The sequence below is a fragment of the Moschus berezovskii genome, chromosome 27 (genome assembly GCF_049115385.1).
Source record: "Moschus berezovskii isolate FMDL1 chromosome 27, NW_MosBer_1.0, whole genome shotgun sequence".
Classification (NCBI taxonomy): Eukaryota; Metazoa; Chordata; class Mammalia; order Artiodactyla; family Moschidae; genus Moschus; species Moschus berezovskii.
Genome location: NC_142486.1, coordinates 37,907,000 through 37,923,224, shown reverse-complemented (window position 1 = coordinate 37,923,224; position 16,225 = coordinate 37,907,000). Strand labels below are relative to the sequence as shown.

Sequence of the window (16,225 nt, the reverse complement as noted above, 5' to 3'; positions counted from 1 at the left end):
GCGTTAATATACGGTATTGATGTTCTTCTTTCTGGCTTACTTCACTCTGTATAATTGGCTCCAATTTCATCCACCTCATTAAAACTGATTCAAATGCATTCTTTTTGATGGCTGAGAAATACTCCATTGTGTATATGTACCAAAGCTTTCTTATCCATTCATCTGCAGATGGACATCTAGGTTGCTTCCATGTCCTGGCTATTATAAACAGTGCTGCAATGAACATTGGAGTACATGTGTCTCTTTCAATTCTGGTTTCCTCGGTGTGTATGCCCAGGAGTGCGATCGCTGGATCATATGGCAGTTCTATTTCCAGTTTTCTGAGGAATCTCCACACTGTTCTCCATAGTGGCTGTACTAGTTTGCATTCCCACCAACAGTGTAAGAGGGTTCCCTTCTCTCCACACCCTCTCCAGCACTTATTGCATGTAGACTTTTGGATAGCAGCCATTCTGACTGGTGTGAAATGGTATCTCATTGTGGTTTTGATTTGCATTTCTCTGATGATGAGGGATGTTGAGCATTTTTTCATGTGTTTATTAGCCATCTGTATGTCTTCTTTGGAGAAATGTCTGTTTAGTTCTTTGGCCCATTTTTTGATTGGGTCACTTAGTTTTCTGGAATTAAGCTGCAGGAGCTGCTTGTATAATTTGGAGATTAATCCTTTATCAGTTGCTTCATTTGCTATTATTGTCTCCCATTCTGAAGGTTGTCTTCTCACCTTGCTTAGAGTTTCCTTTGCTGTGCAGAAGCTTTTGATTTTAATTAGGTCCCATTTGTTTATTTTTGCTTTTATTTCCAATATTCTGGGAGGTGGGTCTTGGAGGATCCTGCTGTGATTTATGTCGGAGAGTGTTTTGCCTACGTTCTCCTCTAGGAGTTTTATAGTTTCTGGTCTTACATTTAGATCTTTAATCCATTTTGAGTTTATTTTGGTGTATGGTGTTAGGAAGTGTTCTAGTTTCATTCTTTTACAAGTGGCTGACCAGTTTTCCCAGCACCACTTGTTAAAGAGACTGTCTTTTCTCCATTTTATATTCTTGCCTCCTTTGTCGAAGATAAGGTGTCCATAGGAGCGTGGGTTTATCTCTGGGCTTTCTATTTTGTTCCATTGATCTATATTTCTGTCTTTATGCCAGTACCATACTGTCTTGATGACTGTGGCTTTGTAATAGAGCCTGAAGTCCGGCAGGTTAATTCCCCCAGTTCCATTCTTCTTCCTCAAGATTGCTTTGGCTATTCGAGGTTTTTTGTATTTCCATACAAATTGTGAGATTATTTGTTCTAGTTCTGTGAAAAATATTGTTGGTAACTTGATAGGGATTGCATTGAATGTATAAATTACTTTGGGTAGTATACTCATTTTTACAATATTTATTCTTCCAAACCACGAACACGGTATATTTCTCCATCTATTCATGTCCTCTTTGATTACTTTCACTAGTGTTTTATAGTTTTCTATGTACAAGTCTTTTGTTACCTTAGGTAAATATATTCCTAAGTATTTAATTGTTTTCATTGCAACAATGAATGGAATAGTTTCCTTAATTTCTCTATTTTCTCATTATTAGTGTATAGGAATGCAAGGGATTTCTGTGTGTTGATTTTATATCCTGCAACTTTGCTGTAATCATTGATTAGCTCTAGTAGTTTTCTGGTAGAGTCTTTAGGGTTTTCTGTGTAGAGGATCATGTCATCAGCGAACAGTGAAAGCTTTACTTCTTCTTTTCCAATTTGTATTCCTTTTATGTCTTTTTCTGCTCTGATTGCTGTGGCCAAAACTTCCAGAACTATGTTGAATAGTAGTGGTGAGAGTGGGCACCCTTGTCTTGTTCCTGACTTTAGGGGAAATGCTTTCAGTTTTTCACCATTGAGGATAATGTTTGCTGTGGGTTTGTCATATATAGCTTTTATTATGTTGAGGTATGTCCCTTCAATTCCCACTTTCTGGAGAGTTTTTATCAAAAATGGATGTTGAATTTTGTCGAAGGCTTTCTCTGCTTCTATTGAGATAATCATATGATTTTTATTTTTCAGTTTGTTAATGTGGTGTATTACGTTGATTGATTTGCGTATATTGAAGAATCCTTGCATTCCTGGGATAAAGCCCACTTGGTCATGATGTGTGATCTTCTTAATGTGTTGTTGGATTCTGATTGCTAGAATTTTGTTAAGGATTTTTGCATCTATGTTCATCAGTGATATTGGCCTATAGTTTTCTTTTTTTGTGGGGTCTTTACCAGGTTTTGGGATTAGGGTGATGGTGGCCTCATAGAATGAGTTTGGAAGTTTCCCTTCCTCAGCTATTTTCTGGAAGAGTTTGAGTAGAATAGGTGTTAGCTCTTCTCTAAATCTTTGGTAGAATTCAGCTGTGAAGCCGTCTGGACCTGGGCTTTTGTTTGCTGGGAGATTTTTGATTACAGTTTCAATTTCCATGCTTGTGATGGGTTTGTTCAGATTTTCTATTTCTTCCTGGTTCAGTTTTGGAAAGTTGTACTTTTCTAGGAATTTGTCCATTTCTTCCAGGTTATTCATTTTATTGCCATATAATTGCTGATAGTATTCTCTAATAATCCTTTGTATTTCTGTGTTGTCAGTTGTGATCTCTCCATTTTCATTTCTAATTTTATTGATTTGGTTCTTCTCCCTTTGTTTCTTGATGAGTCTGGCTAGTGGTTTGTCAATTTTATTTACCTTTTCAAAGAACCAGCTTTTGGCTTTGTTGATTTTTGCTATGGTCTCTTTTGTTTCTTTTGCATTTATCTCTGCCCTAATTTTTATGATTTCTTTCCTTCTACTGACCCTGGGGTTCTTCATTTCTTCCTTTTCTAGTTGCTTTAGATGTAGAGTTAGGTTATTTAGTTGACTTTTTTCTTGTTTCTTGAGGTATTCCTGTATTGTTATGAACTTCCCCCTTAGCACTGCTTTTACAGTGTCCCAGAGGTTTTGGGTTGTTGTGTTTTCATTTTCATTCATTTCTATGCATATTTTGATGTCTCTTTTGATTTCTTCTATGATTAGTTCATTATTCAGCAGCGTGTTGTTCAGTCTCCATATGTTGGCACTTTTAACAGTTATTCTCCTGTAATTGAGATCTAATCTTACTGCATTGTGGTCAGAAAAGATGCTTGGAATGATTTCATTTTTTTTGAATTTACCAAGGCTAGATTTATGTCCCAGGATGTGATCTATCCTGGAAAAGGTTCCGTGTGCGCTTGAGAAAAAGGTGAAATTCATTGTTTTGGGATGAAATGTCCTATAGATATCTATTAGGTCTAACTCTTCTATTATATCATTTAAAGATTGTGTTTCCTTGTTAATTTTCTGTTTAGTTGATCTATCCATAGATGTAAGTGGGGTGTTAAAATCTCCCACTATTATTGTGTTATTGTTAATTTCCCCTTTCATACTTGTTAGTAATTGTCTTACATATTGCGGTGCTCCTATGTTAGGTGCATAAATATTTATAATTGTTATATCTTCTTCTTGGATTGATCCTTTGATCATTATGTAGTTTCCTTCTTTGTCTCGTTTCACAGCCTTTGTTTTAAAGTCTATTTTATCTGATATGAGTATTGCTACTCCTGCTTTCTTTTGGTCTCTATTTGCATGGACTATCTTTTTCCAGCCCTTCACTTTCAGTCTGTATGCGTCCCTCGTTTTGAGGTGGGTCTCTTGTAAACAACATATATGGGGGTTTTGTTTTTGTATCCATTCAGCCAGCCTTTGTCTTTTGGTTGGGGCATTCAACCCATTTACATTTAAGGTAATTATTGAAAAGTAGGATCCCGTAGCCATTTTCTTTATTGCTTTGGGTTCAAGTTTATACACTCTTTCTGTGATTCCTGTCTATAGAAGATCCTTTAGCATTTGTTGGAGAGCTGGTTTGGTGATGCTGAATTCCCTCAGCTTTTGCTTGTCTGTAAAGCTTTTGATTTCTCCTTCATATTTGAATGAGATCCTTGCTGGGTATAGTAATCTGGGCTGTAGGTTATTTTCTTTCATCACTTTAAGTATATCTTGCCACTCCCTTCTGGCCTGAAGAGTCTCTGTTGAAAGATCAGCTGTTATCCTTATGGGAATCCCCTTGAGTGTTATTTGCTGCTTTTCCCTTGCTGCTTTTAATATTTGTTCTTTGTGTTTGATCTTTGTTAATTTGATTAATATGTGTCTTGGAGTATTTCGCCTTGGGTTTATCCTGTTGGGGACTCTCTGGATTTCTTGGACTTGGGTGATTATTTCTTTCCCTATTTTAGGGAAGTTTTCAACTATTATCTCCTCAAGTATTCTCTCATGGTCTTTCTTTTTGTCTTCTTCTTCTGGGACTCCTATGATTCGAATGTTGGAGCGTTTAACATTGTCCCAGAGGTCTCTAATATTGTCCTCATTTCTTTTAATTCGTTTTTCTTTTTTCCTCTCTGTTTCATTTATTTCTACAATTCTATCTTCTAGTTTGCTTATCCTGTCTTCTGCCTCTGTTATTCTACTGTTTGTTCCCTCCAGAGTGTTTCTGATCTCATCTATTGCATTATTCATTGTATATTGACTCTTTTTTATTTCCTCTAAGTCCTTATTAAATCTTTCTTCCATCTTCTCAATCCTTTTCTCTAGGTTATTTATCTGTAACTCCATTTTACTTTCAAGATTTTGAATCATTTTCACCATCAAAATTCGAAATTCTTTATCAGGTAGATTCCCTATATCTTCTTCTTTTGTTTGTGTTGGTGGGCAATTATCTTGTTCCTTTACTTGCTGGGTATTTCTCTGCCTCTTCATCTTGCTTATATTGCTTTGCTTGGGGTGTCCTTTCCCTCTTCTTGCAGTTTGTGGAGTTCTCTTTATTATGTAGTTTCTTCGCTGTGTGTGGGGTTGGACAGGTGACTTGTCCGGGTTCCCTGTTTAGGGAAGCATGTGTCAGTGTTCTGGTGGGTGGAGCTGGATTTCTTCTCTTTCCTTTAGAAGACAATGGGCTACTTTTCTGGGAGCCTGATGTCCTCTGCCAGTATTCAGAAGTTGTTTTGTGGACTTTACTCCACGTTCAAATGTTCTTCTGATGAATTTGTGGGGAAGAAAGTGGTCTCGCTGTCTTGTTCCTTCCTCCCCAGAACACTGGATTCTTATATTCCACTTGGTCGTGGAGTATCTCTTCCCAGCCGCTCCAGCAAGGCGCAGCCGCTGCAGCTTACCTTGGACGAGGGGTATCTCCTCAAGGCCGCCCCTCCTGCTTTGAATGTGGATCAGCTCCTCCCGGCCCTCCGGTGCCCAAGCAGCCACCGCCTCCCGGACGTGGTACAGCTCCTCTCGGCCACCGCCCTAACTCTGGGCGCGGGGCAGCTCCTCTCAGCCACGATTCTGCACGTGGTCGGTTGCGCCGGGAGCCGGGCGTCTCTCGCGTCCGCGCCGCCGGGAGCCGGGCGTCTCTCGCGTCCGCGCCGCCGGGAGCCGGGCGTCTCTCGCGTCTGCCTACCCCTGCCCTTTCGCTGTGTGCCTCCCTTGTAAGCTGAGGTCAGAGACCCACCTGAGCCTGCACCCTGGACTGGCACCGATGGGGGAGAAATCAGGTGATCTACCCCGTCTGTGCCTTTCTGCACAGGCAGACAGGACGAGCCCCCTTGTTTGTACTTTGCAAATGGGAGAGTAAAACACCATAGTCCTGCCTGGTCTAACAGTCTTTGGGAGGGGGTAGGAAAAACAGCTCAACATTTATTCTGTGAGTTACCTGCTTCCAAACTATAGCTCTGTCTTGTCCCCAAAGATTTCTTTTTATGTGGACAATCTGTGCTGACTGGTCCTCCCCCATGTTCATTGTTAATCTGTGGTGTGTGAACTTGACCAACAGTGATAATAAATACTAGTAGCAGTTCTGGGTATTTTTGTCCTAAATCATCTTTGCTGTAAACACCTTTGCTGCAAACATTTTCGCCCACAACTAGTTGACTGTAGGGAAATTTCTCCATAAAGGATAAAATAACTGGTTAACAGTTGGTTTCATTTCTCCACTGATGCAGAATGCCCATTTTTGCCTTTCATCAATCTCAGCCCTCATGATGGTTTCATCGACTTGATAGATAAAACTTACTGTAAGTGTGAAATAATGCAAAGCCAAATCACATACTAGAAAATGGTAACACTAGTTTGCAAATCCTTTCCTGATTTGAAGGAGCAGAGTGGAACCCATGTTTCCAGTAGAACTTGGAATGTTCATCAGTGGACACATGTCAGTCTGCCAAGAAGAAACAGCAGTGACACACAGTTTAGTTACAAGCGTGCATCCTGGCGTTTGGGATTTCCTGGTGGCTCAGATAGTAAAGAATCTGCCTGCAATGCAAGAAACCTGGGTTCACTCCCTGGGTCGGGAAGATCCCCTGGAGAAGGGAATGGATACCCTCTCCAATGTGCATCAGATGTCTTTAAAACCACATCATGTCAAACTGAGATCACCAACACTCAGAAAAACAACTGCTGTAGGATATTCATTTTGACAAACCTGAATATTCCCTGGAGTACTGATGCTGAAGCTGAAGCTCCAGTTCTTTGGCCACCTGGTGCAAAGAGCTGACTCATTGGAAAAGACCCTGATGCTGGGAAAGACAGGGCAGGAGGAGAAGGGGACGACAGAGAAGGAGATGGTTGGATGGCATCACTGACTCAATGGACATGAGTTTGAGCAAACTTAGCAACTGAACAACGACAACAAATCCTGGGGTCTGAATCTGATCACTCTCAGTTTTTTGTCCAGTATTGCTGTGAATCTGCATGAATTTCGTTTTTTTTTTAATTAATTTTTTAGCGTATAGTTGATTCACGATGTTGTGTTAGTTTCTGCTGTATAGCAAAGCGACTTAGTTATACCTATATATATATCCATTTTTTTTCAGATTCTTCTCCCATATAGCTCATTACAGAGTATCGAATGGAGTTCCCTGTGCTTCTTGTTAGTTACCTATTTTATATATAGCGTATATAGTGTTGTGTGTATATTTCAATCCAGTCTCCCAATTTATCCCTCTCCCTGCCCCTTTCCCCCTTGGTAACTATAAGTTTGTTTTCTACATCTGTGACTCTATTTCTGTTTTGTGAATACGTTCACTTGTACCAGTGTTTTTTAGATGCCACATGTAAGCGATATCATATGATATTTGTCTTTCTCTGTCTGACTTGCTTCACTCAGTATGATAAGCTCTAGGTCCATCCATGTCAGTGCAAATGACATTGTGTGTCCTTTTTATGGCTGAATTGTATTCCATTACATATATCTACATGCACTTTATACATGTGTGCAAATATTTTGTATTTCACAATAAATTCTTAAATTTTGTTACTCATTTTTCTTGTTTCATTATGTCCTTGTTAATGTCCTTCTTTAGTTTTTTTGTTATTTTATCTTTTATAGCAAATCGCCTCATGGTCAATTAATTTTGCAGTGAAAATGTTTGTGGTGAAAATGCTTATGGCAAAAAATGCTGGTCTAGGCTGATAACAACTCTTGATACTGGGGTCTTTGATGAGCGCTGTCTGTGGACTGGGTGTGTGGTATTTAATTCCCATGACCACCCAGTGAAGTAGGAGGGGAGCCTGGAGTTCAGTGGGGTGGGTGGGAGGTCACAGTGGAATGTTATCCTCTCAGTGACTGTGAGAAGAGCTCTGCTGTACCCTAGACCTTGGGCTGAACGTCCCCTCTCTTTGTCTTAAGGTACTGGCTTGGTTAAGCTTCCCACAGCTTGTTGGGCCTGAAGCCTGGGGATTGGGACTAGCCAGTGCCAGGGCATTTTCTTTTGTCCGGCAGAGTCTAGGAAAGGGGTTCTCTTGTTTCTCTTCCATGAGTCTGAAGTGCTGGTGGAGGTCACAGGTGTGTGATGAAGGGGCTTGATCTGGATTTAAGGTGGGGAAAAGGGGAGCATGTGGTATCTTCTCTCCTTTTTGGTGGGAAACCATCTTGACCAATAGGAAATATGGTGGGAACACGAGCCGAGGGCAGAGGGAGACAGGAAGGGAGGGAAGGTTTACTTGGCATGGACAGTGCTGTCCTGGGCTTGGGGGCAGGCTGGCCTGGGGTTTGCATTTCACAAAGTGTGCTTGCAACTCGCCTTTTCCCTTTCATCTCAGCTGGGACCCCTCCCGTGCTGAGAGCTGGCCCGGCATTCTGAGAACAAGTGGAGCATGTGCGTGAGTCAGTCAACAGCATGGGGACTCTTTGGGGCTCCTAAGTAGGGTATGGCTTTTCGTTCTGTGAAATAGTGCTTACAGTCTTCTGGTGGCTTCTGAACCTGCTTAGAAAAAGACCAAATTCCACGTGTTGACCTTCAAGGCCAGACATGATCTGGCCCCTGCCTGCCTCTCTGATGTCTGACCGTCCCCAGAGACTCCAGCCTTCCTGCCCTGTCCACTCCTGCCTGCCCCAGGGCCTTTGTACCTGATGTTCCTGCACTGAAAATACCTGCTCCAGATGTATCCAGCTCCTTCTCGCCATCTGACTCTCAACCGTCTCTGACCCTCCGCCTAAAATAGCCCCTGTCATTCTCCATCCCATTTTTTTTTTTTTTTTACCATTGTTGGACTTTTCACTCTCTGATATTGTCTTCATTTTTGGTAATTTATTACCTTCCTTATTTGCTGTGTCCTTCTTCCTCTCTCCCACCTGGTGGCAGGGACCTGCCATCTTGTTTATTGTGAAAAACGTAGAGCTGACAATGGCACCTGGCATGTGTTAGGCACCAAATCAGTATCTTTGGATTGAATCAATCAAATATTTCTTTCCAAGGAACATAGTTATTTTGTCTAAGAGAAAAACAAAGGAGGGACCTCCCAGGTGGTCCAGTGGTTAAGACTTTGCCTTCCAGTGCAAGGGTGAGGGTTCAATCCCTGGTCAGGGAGCTAAAAATCCCACATGCCTTGGGGCCAAAACACCAAAACATAAAACAGAAGCAATACGGTAACAAATTCAGTAAAAACTTTAAAGATGTTCCATATCAAAAAATTTTAAAAAAGAAAAAGGAAAAGCAGTTGTTTTCAACGCAAAACTCAGTGTTTCTTGTCTTTGTCTTTTTTTATGCAGGATCAACCGTCTCTGCCGTACAGCCTGGTCGAGGGTCAGGTAAGTACTCATTTTGTTCTGACTTAGGATTGCTGTTAAGTCTGGTGGAAAGCAAAGAGCTAAACACCTCTCTTGTTTTCTACTACTGTGCAAACCCAGCCCAGCCATGCAGTGGGCGTGGCTAAGGAGATGGGTGGGCATTGCCAGCGCTCAGAGCCTATCATTTTTTTAACCTTGTTATCAGGCGCAGATGTCCAATCCCATGCCCAAGGCAGACATCTCTAATCATCTGCAGCACAATTCAACCCTTCCTGAGAACAGTTACTACTGATTGATCAGGGAAGGCTGGTGAGATGAAGCTTAACTTGTGACCTTGATATATGCCCATTAGGTGGGTGGTTAGGTGGCTTCTCTTTAGGAACAATGAGAGTAATTGTCAGGAATCTTGCCCTTCCTCTGTCTTCCGGCATTACCCCTGCCACATTTTCATTAGCGTTTAAGCCACCAGAGCTCGGCCTTGTAAGAATATAATTGGACAAAACGGATATATACCTTGGGGCAAAGCATTTTTTTTTTTTATTGATTCCAACTCTACATTATTATTGTTGCTTAATGAGGAACTAATGTAATTTCTAATGAAGCCACATGGCCCTCAGACAGACAAAGGCAGGTTTTATTTCCCTCGTGATGCTGTTTCCTCTCTTCAGTTAAAACCCGGGAAAGAAAATTAATACAAATGTAAAGGATTTTTTTTTCCGTTCTCTGAGATCAGTGTCAAGGCCGCAGCTTTTTATTACTCATGTAAATTTCCCGTTTGGTGGGATTGGAGAGAGGGTGTGGCTGGCCCTCGAGTGGACTGGAGATGTGGTAAGTGGCGGAAGAGGCTTCATGGAGAGGCTGAACCAGTGGTCTCTGTCGCTGGAGTGGTGATTCGAGAGGGCTCTGTGCTCTGCCGCCCCCTCCCCACCTCCCAGCATCATTATCATGTGAAGCAGTGCTCCCCAGGCTCCTGCGGTTGGCTGCCAGCTACTGGCAGAAGAGTCTGAGGAACTGTGGGGTTTTTTGGGGGAAGTAATTTATTGATATGAGATCCATATAACATAATAATACCCATTTTAAAGCAGACAATTTCGTGGCATTGGGTATATTGTTCACCTTCCACCTCATCACCCCAAAAGATGACCCGGTTCGCACCCATTTCCCTTTCCCCCTCCTCCCAAGCCCTAAGTAACCACCAGTCTGCTTTCTCTCTCTCTCTGGATTTGCCTGTTCTGGACATTTCATATAAACGGAATCAACCGTGTATGGCCTCTTTGACTGATTTCTTCCACTGAGCGTCTTTTTTATGAGACTTGTCCATAAGTGTCATAAAAAAGAGGTGGCTGTGTCAGCCCTTCATGGATGTCAGCCCTTTTATGGATGGATAATGTTCCATTGCATGGACGGACCACATTTGTTTATACATTTGTCTGTTGGTGGATATCTGGGTTTCTTCCTACCTTTTGGCTGTGGTAAATATTGCTGCTCTGAACATGCGTGTACAAGTATTTTTTTGGACACCTGTTTTCATTTCTTTTGGGCATGTACCTAGGAATGGATCTGCATGGTCATGTGGTAATTCTGTGTTTAACTTTTCAAAGAACTGTATTCAAATTTGTTTAGCGTCTTGGAAAATTTCCCCATCCATAACAAGAGGAAAAAGAGTCTCGGTAAGGTCTCCAGTGTTTGCTAGGATTTGAAGCCTGGCAGGCTGGCTCTTGGGCCCTTGTCTCCGACCACCATCTGTCCTGCATTTGGGGGTTTCAGCCCCGTGTAGCACGTCCTGTTCTGGGCACTGCCCCGGGAAAAACTGGGGTGGAAGAAGAGTGGAGGGCACGCAGGCTCCTGTCACCTTGAGGGACTGTTGTGTCATTCCTGGCCAGTCTCCCTTGGTCCATGTGGCATCTTGACCGCTAAACTTTGGAGACTCTGCAGTTGCTGGGCCACTTGATCAAGCGGTCACTTGATTGGTTGGTGGGTGGTTTGACCCGGGTACTCAGTCTCTTTCTCTCTCTCTCTCAGGGCTGACAGTCAATTTGACAAAACAATAACAATTCTTTGGGTCTCAGTTGTGAGCTGTGTGCTACTACTTGAATTAGTCTCAGTCTCCAGACAGCACCTATGCAGACTGAATCTCTTCATCCCTCTTTTCCTACTGGAGGTGGGGTTTGGAAGCCCAGAGAGGTGAAGCAATTTGCCTGCAGTCACACAGCCTGTGAGCGACAGAGATAGAATTTGAATGCAAGTCTGTGCATCTCTGCAACCTGGCTTCTCCCAGCTGTGTCTACAGGTTTCTCCAGACTCCTTTAGGCATTTTCCACATGGGCGTGGAGATTTGGGGGCTTTCCCAGTGGCTCAGGGGTAAAGAAACTAGCTTCAGTGCAGGAGCTGCGGGAGACATGGATTCAGTCCCTGGATTGGGAAGACCCCCTGGAGGAGGACATGGCAACCCGCTCCAGTATTCCTGCCTGGAGAATCCCATGGACAGAGGAGCCTAATGGGCTACAGTCCATGGGGCTCAAAGAGTCGGATACAACTGGAGCGACTGAGTGTGCATACATGCACATGGTCATTTTTAAAAATCCCCACTACAGTTTGGGCTTTCCTGGACCCACATAGTCCTTGGAACATCTTGAGATGCTGAGAACTTCTAAGTTGGTTGTGAGAATTCCTATGTGGGGGCAAGGCAGGGAGGAAGACATTCCATTCTTCTCTTTTCCTGGCAAAACCACAAGGAGGCATATTGAAAGACAGATGATCTGGTATCTACAGTCAAGGTGGTTGTTTTTTAACTGACTTTGTGCCCTGCCTTCTCAGTACTCCAGCAGTAACTGGGGTGTGGTCCATATTCTGTGTGTGTAGTTGTTCATCCTTCTCCCCGCCGCGGGATGCCGCACAAAACTGCACGGGGAGGCTCTAGGTCCCCAGCATTGCAGGCAGCCCAGGAAGCTGGAGATCGGATGCTTTCCAGGTGAGAGGGGAATAGGGTGATAAAGGTGACAAGAGCAGGTAGGTCCTGCCCCAGGGAGTCCCTGGCACCCCAGGCACCAAGCAGTTAAATGCTCTGCCTGGAAGGTAACTTCCACCAGGTTTCCTCTCCTGAGCGTGATAAAGCACGAGGGGGACCTGGGGCATATTTACACCTGCTCCGTGCACAAGTTTCAATGGCAGTAATTCTCTGACCTTTTAAAATGGATAAATCTCCTTGGCAGTGGCATATTTCTCAAAGCTTAGCTCAGAGTGGGGGCCGAGGAGCTGGGAGACATGGCCAGGCCCAGGAGAAGATTGATGAGCCCCGAGGGGGTCTGCTCTGGAAACCTGCCACACCCATGGCCACTCGGGGTGGTCTGGGTAGAAAAAATCATGTTCTTGGCTGGAGTGTGAGTCCTTGCATCACCTCCCAGATGGATGAACGCAGGCAGGCTGTTTTTCAGATTGCAGTGGATTTATTCCTTTGATCACCTGCCTTCGCCTGCCTCCTCTCTGTGAGTTCTGATGGATGCTCTGTTCCCGCGACTCTGTTGTTCTCCGTCACGGGGAATGTGGGGCGAGAATCTTATTGTCACGGGTTCTTTAACCCCCTTGCAGCATCACAGGGAGCATAATAACCCCTGTGGTTGGCAGCTCCCTTCCTTTTATCCTCCTTTCCTTCCCCCTCCCTCCGGAGCTTCCGAACAAGAGTGCGGGAGAACCCAGAGGGCAGGGCCTGGCGTTTTTCAGACCCTCTGTGTGCCGGGTGAACTCCCGCAAGAAAGGTTATCAGGAAACCCACTTGCAGGTGGGGAGCCTCACACCCAGAGAGGGAAATTACCATCCCAGGCCACCCGGCTCTCTGGAGGCAGGACAGGGATTAAGTGCGGGTTCGACCAACTATGGTGTTCGTGCCTCCTGATGCTGCCTTGAGAGCCGGCAGCGAGTCTCCTTCCCCACGTCCAGGCTCCTCACTTCTCAGGGTGGTTCCGGTGCCCCCATCTCACCTCCTTTCATCAGCCGTTTGTAAATTCACGGCATCCTCCCTGTTTGAGTGGCTGGGGCTGGCTTCCCAGCGATCATCTCCTAACAGGAAGAATGCTCTTTCCAGCTCAGCAAGTGTCGGTTCATAATTACCAGTGTAATTAGAGAAGGATTTACCATCTGAGCCTCTGTGGGTGCTGCAAGCCTGCCAGCATAGGTAGCTCTGGCTTCGAAAGGTGTCTGGTTCCCCAGGGAACCTGAGGTGTCTTCTGGGCCCCGCAGAACCATATGGAATTACCCGTTCAAAGTACCCAGGGAGATCCAGAGGCATCCGATGGTTCTAAGAATAATATCCAGGCACCCTGACCGGGGCTGGCTCCCAGGCACCTTTCTGACCTTGGAGGCTCTCACATCCAAGGCCATCTCCTTTAAGGAGCCTCTGAGGACTGGCCAAAGAATCAGCATCTTTCCTGCCCCTCTCACGTCCTTTCCTATTGCTCTGTTTTACCTCCTTCCTGGCACTCTGTGTCATCCGGAATAATATTCTTTTCTCGTGCTCATGTTTATTTACTCGACTCTCTTACTAAAATATAAGCTTGGTCAAGAACCATGTCTTTCTCACTTGTCTTCACATGTCTTGTTGAATGAAAACCTGAGACCTTTTCTGACACCTTATTATTCCTGTTACACTCGGTCACACCCCATTGTTTGTCTTCACGCCTCTGTTTTTAATAACTTTGTCTACTTACCTTTCTTTGTGCTTGGAGAAAGTCTGTAAAATTCCTAATAGTAGGAACCATACCTTTTTATTCCATTGGAGCTGCAGCACTTTGTGTAGTACATGGTATGGAGTAGATTCTCAGTGCACATTGGATGGGTGGGTGGGTGGATGGATCAGTGGATGAATGAATGGGTGGGTAGGTGAATGAATAGCTGGGTAAATGAGTGGGTAAATGAGTATTTGGGTGGGTGCGTGGGTGGGTGGATGTATGTATGGGTGAGTGGGCGGAAGTTTGGGTGGGTGGGGGGATGGGTAGATGTTTGGGTGGGTGGGGGGATGTATGTATGTATGTATGGGTGGGTGGAAGTTTGGGTGGGTGGGTGGATGGTTGGGTAAGAGTGGGTGAATGGATTGATAAATGGGCAAGTCTGGCTAAGTTTTCCTGAGATAGTCTTTTGGACACTTATAAAGTTGTGGTCTGTATCTGACAAACCTTATACATTTTATAATAAGGCCTTGGATCCTTTTTTTGTTAACCTGAGATGGGTTGGTTCAGGTCTCCCACACTACTATATTTCTGTTGATTTCTCTTGGCAATGGCCATGGTTTGTGTTTTATATATTTTGAGTCCATGTTCTTTGGCTTACAAGGGGGATTTACTGACTAGCGCTGGTTATAGACTGAAGTTTTTATTAACATACAGCGACTATCTTGAGCTTGGGTAATGCTTTCTGCCTTGGGTTTTTTTTTTTTCTAAAATCAGTGTTGCTTTCCATCTGTCTTTGGTTCCCAAAGGCCTGGGCACATCTTTTCATTGTTACTCTTTTTAAATTTCCTCTTGGAAATGCAGATGTCTCTTGGAAATAGTCTGTGGATAGATCTTGTTTATGCTCCCAGTCTGAGAATCTTAGCCTTTTAATTGAGGAGTTCACCTTCAGTCTATTTGCCATTATGTATGTTTGACCACCTGTCATTTAAAAAGTTATTCCTTGAAAAGAACTTTTCTTGCCATTTCATTTATTTTCTCTCTCTTGGCACTGTGGATTCTGTTCGATTTGTTTTTATCTTACCTGCTGATTTGGAAGGTAGGCATCTTGTTATTAATTCTACATGTTGGTCGCCTTTCACTTCTTTGAAAAGGAGGCTGTAACCCTCGTTTCTCTAACAGTCAAAGTCAAGAATGAAATGGTATCTGTGAACTCCATCCAGGCACAATGAGGACAAGGAGCTCACCTGCACTTTGAATTTCTCCGCACCCTCTTGCGTGTTCCCAGGCATTGCCACTATAATCGAGACTTCAGAGCTAGCTTAATGCCCATAAGTTATCATGCTGATATGGTCATAGTAACAGATAATGCTTGCAGAGGGGTTAATATGTACGATGCACTGTGCTGAGCACCAGGTATAGAGTTTCTCACCTAATCTTCTAGGCAAGCCCCCGAGAAACTGTCCTTTGCCTCCAATTTAAACAGTGAAAGTGAGTCTTCAGCATTTCATAACTTGCCTGAGGTCACACATCTGTGAGGGCTGTGGAGCCATTAGTACCTGGGTCTGGTTCTAGCTCTTAGCCACACCTGTCTTGCTCACTGTCAGAGATGACAGCTGCCAGCTGTGTGTGGCTGTGGAAATGTATTTATACCCAGCAGCTCATGGGGGCTCTTACCGGCTCTGTTTCCGTCCGCAGCGCCCCTTCTCCAATTAGACTTGTCAATACTGACCCCTGACTTCCAGACCAGCATCACCCACACTTTCACGTGTCGGGAAAACCCCTGGGGGCTCTGGTTAAGATGGAGAACCCGACTCAATACATCTGGAGGGAGGCCTGAGATGCTGCATTTCTTACAAGCTCCCAGGTGATGCTGAGGCTCTGGTCCGAGTGCCTGTCTGTGACAGCAAGAGTCTGGGTTACTCCGGAGCCCTGTCACTCTGGCTACTTAATTGGCTTGGTTTTTATCGGTGCTCTAGCTCATTACTCTTTAATGCAGTGGTTAAGCAAATGGCCCCTGAAGACGAGCGCCTTGACTCAAATCTCAGCCCAGCTGCTGACTCACTGGGAAAACAGTGCCCACACCACTGGGTTGTGGTGGGGTTTAAGCAAAGCAAGATAAATGGAGTGTTTAGAAAGGTATCTGGCACACGGTAATACTTGCTTGGTATTATCCTTTGTTCCACTGAAGCCCTTCAGTCTATCATGACACAAACCTTTCACCTCTCTTCCTCCTCCCTGCTCCCCCAGCTCCTTTCTCAGATGATGAGGTTTGTGCAGGCCCTGTCCTTACCCTCCGGGTTCTTCCTGCTTTCCTCTGCATGAACCCTTGCCTCAAGGTGACTGGAATCTCATCTCTTCCGTGCAACCTTCCTGGTTCATCTTTCCAGTCCCCCCATTAGTCTTATAAAAATGTCTTCCTCTCCACCTAGCCATAAGAGTTTATGTTGAACTCTTTGTAAAGGATGTTTTAGTGGATGTGGATTTGGAA

The 16,225-nt window shown here is 44.1% G+C and overlaps 1 protein-coding gene across 1 annotated transcript in view; it reads left to right on the top strand.

Annotated features, from left to right (window-relative positions):
* Window positions 1–16,225, top strand: part of LOC148773694 (uncharacterized) — a 1,710,192-nt gene that overhangs the window by 209,692 nt on the left and 1,484,275 nt on the right. Inside the window, exon 2 of the mRNA XM_088833129.1 lies at window positions 9,056–9,094. Coding sequence (XP_088689255.1) covers window positions 9,056–9,094 — 39 coding nt within the window. The remainder of the gene's footprint in view (window positions 1–9,055; window positions 9,095–16,225) is intronic.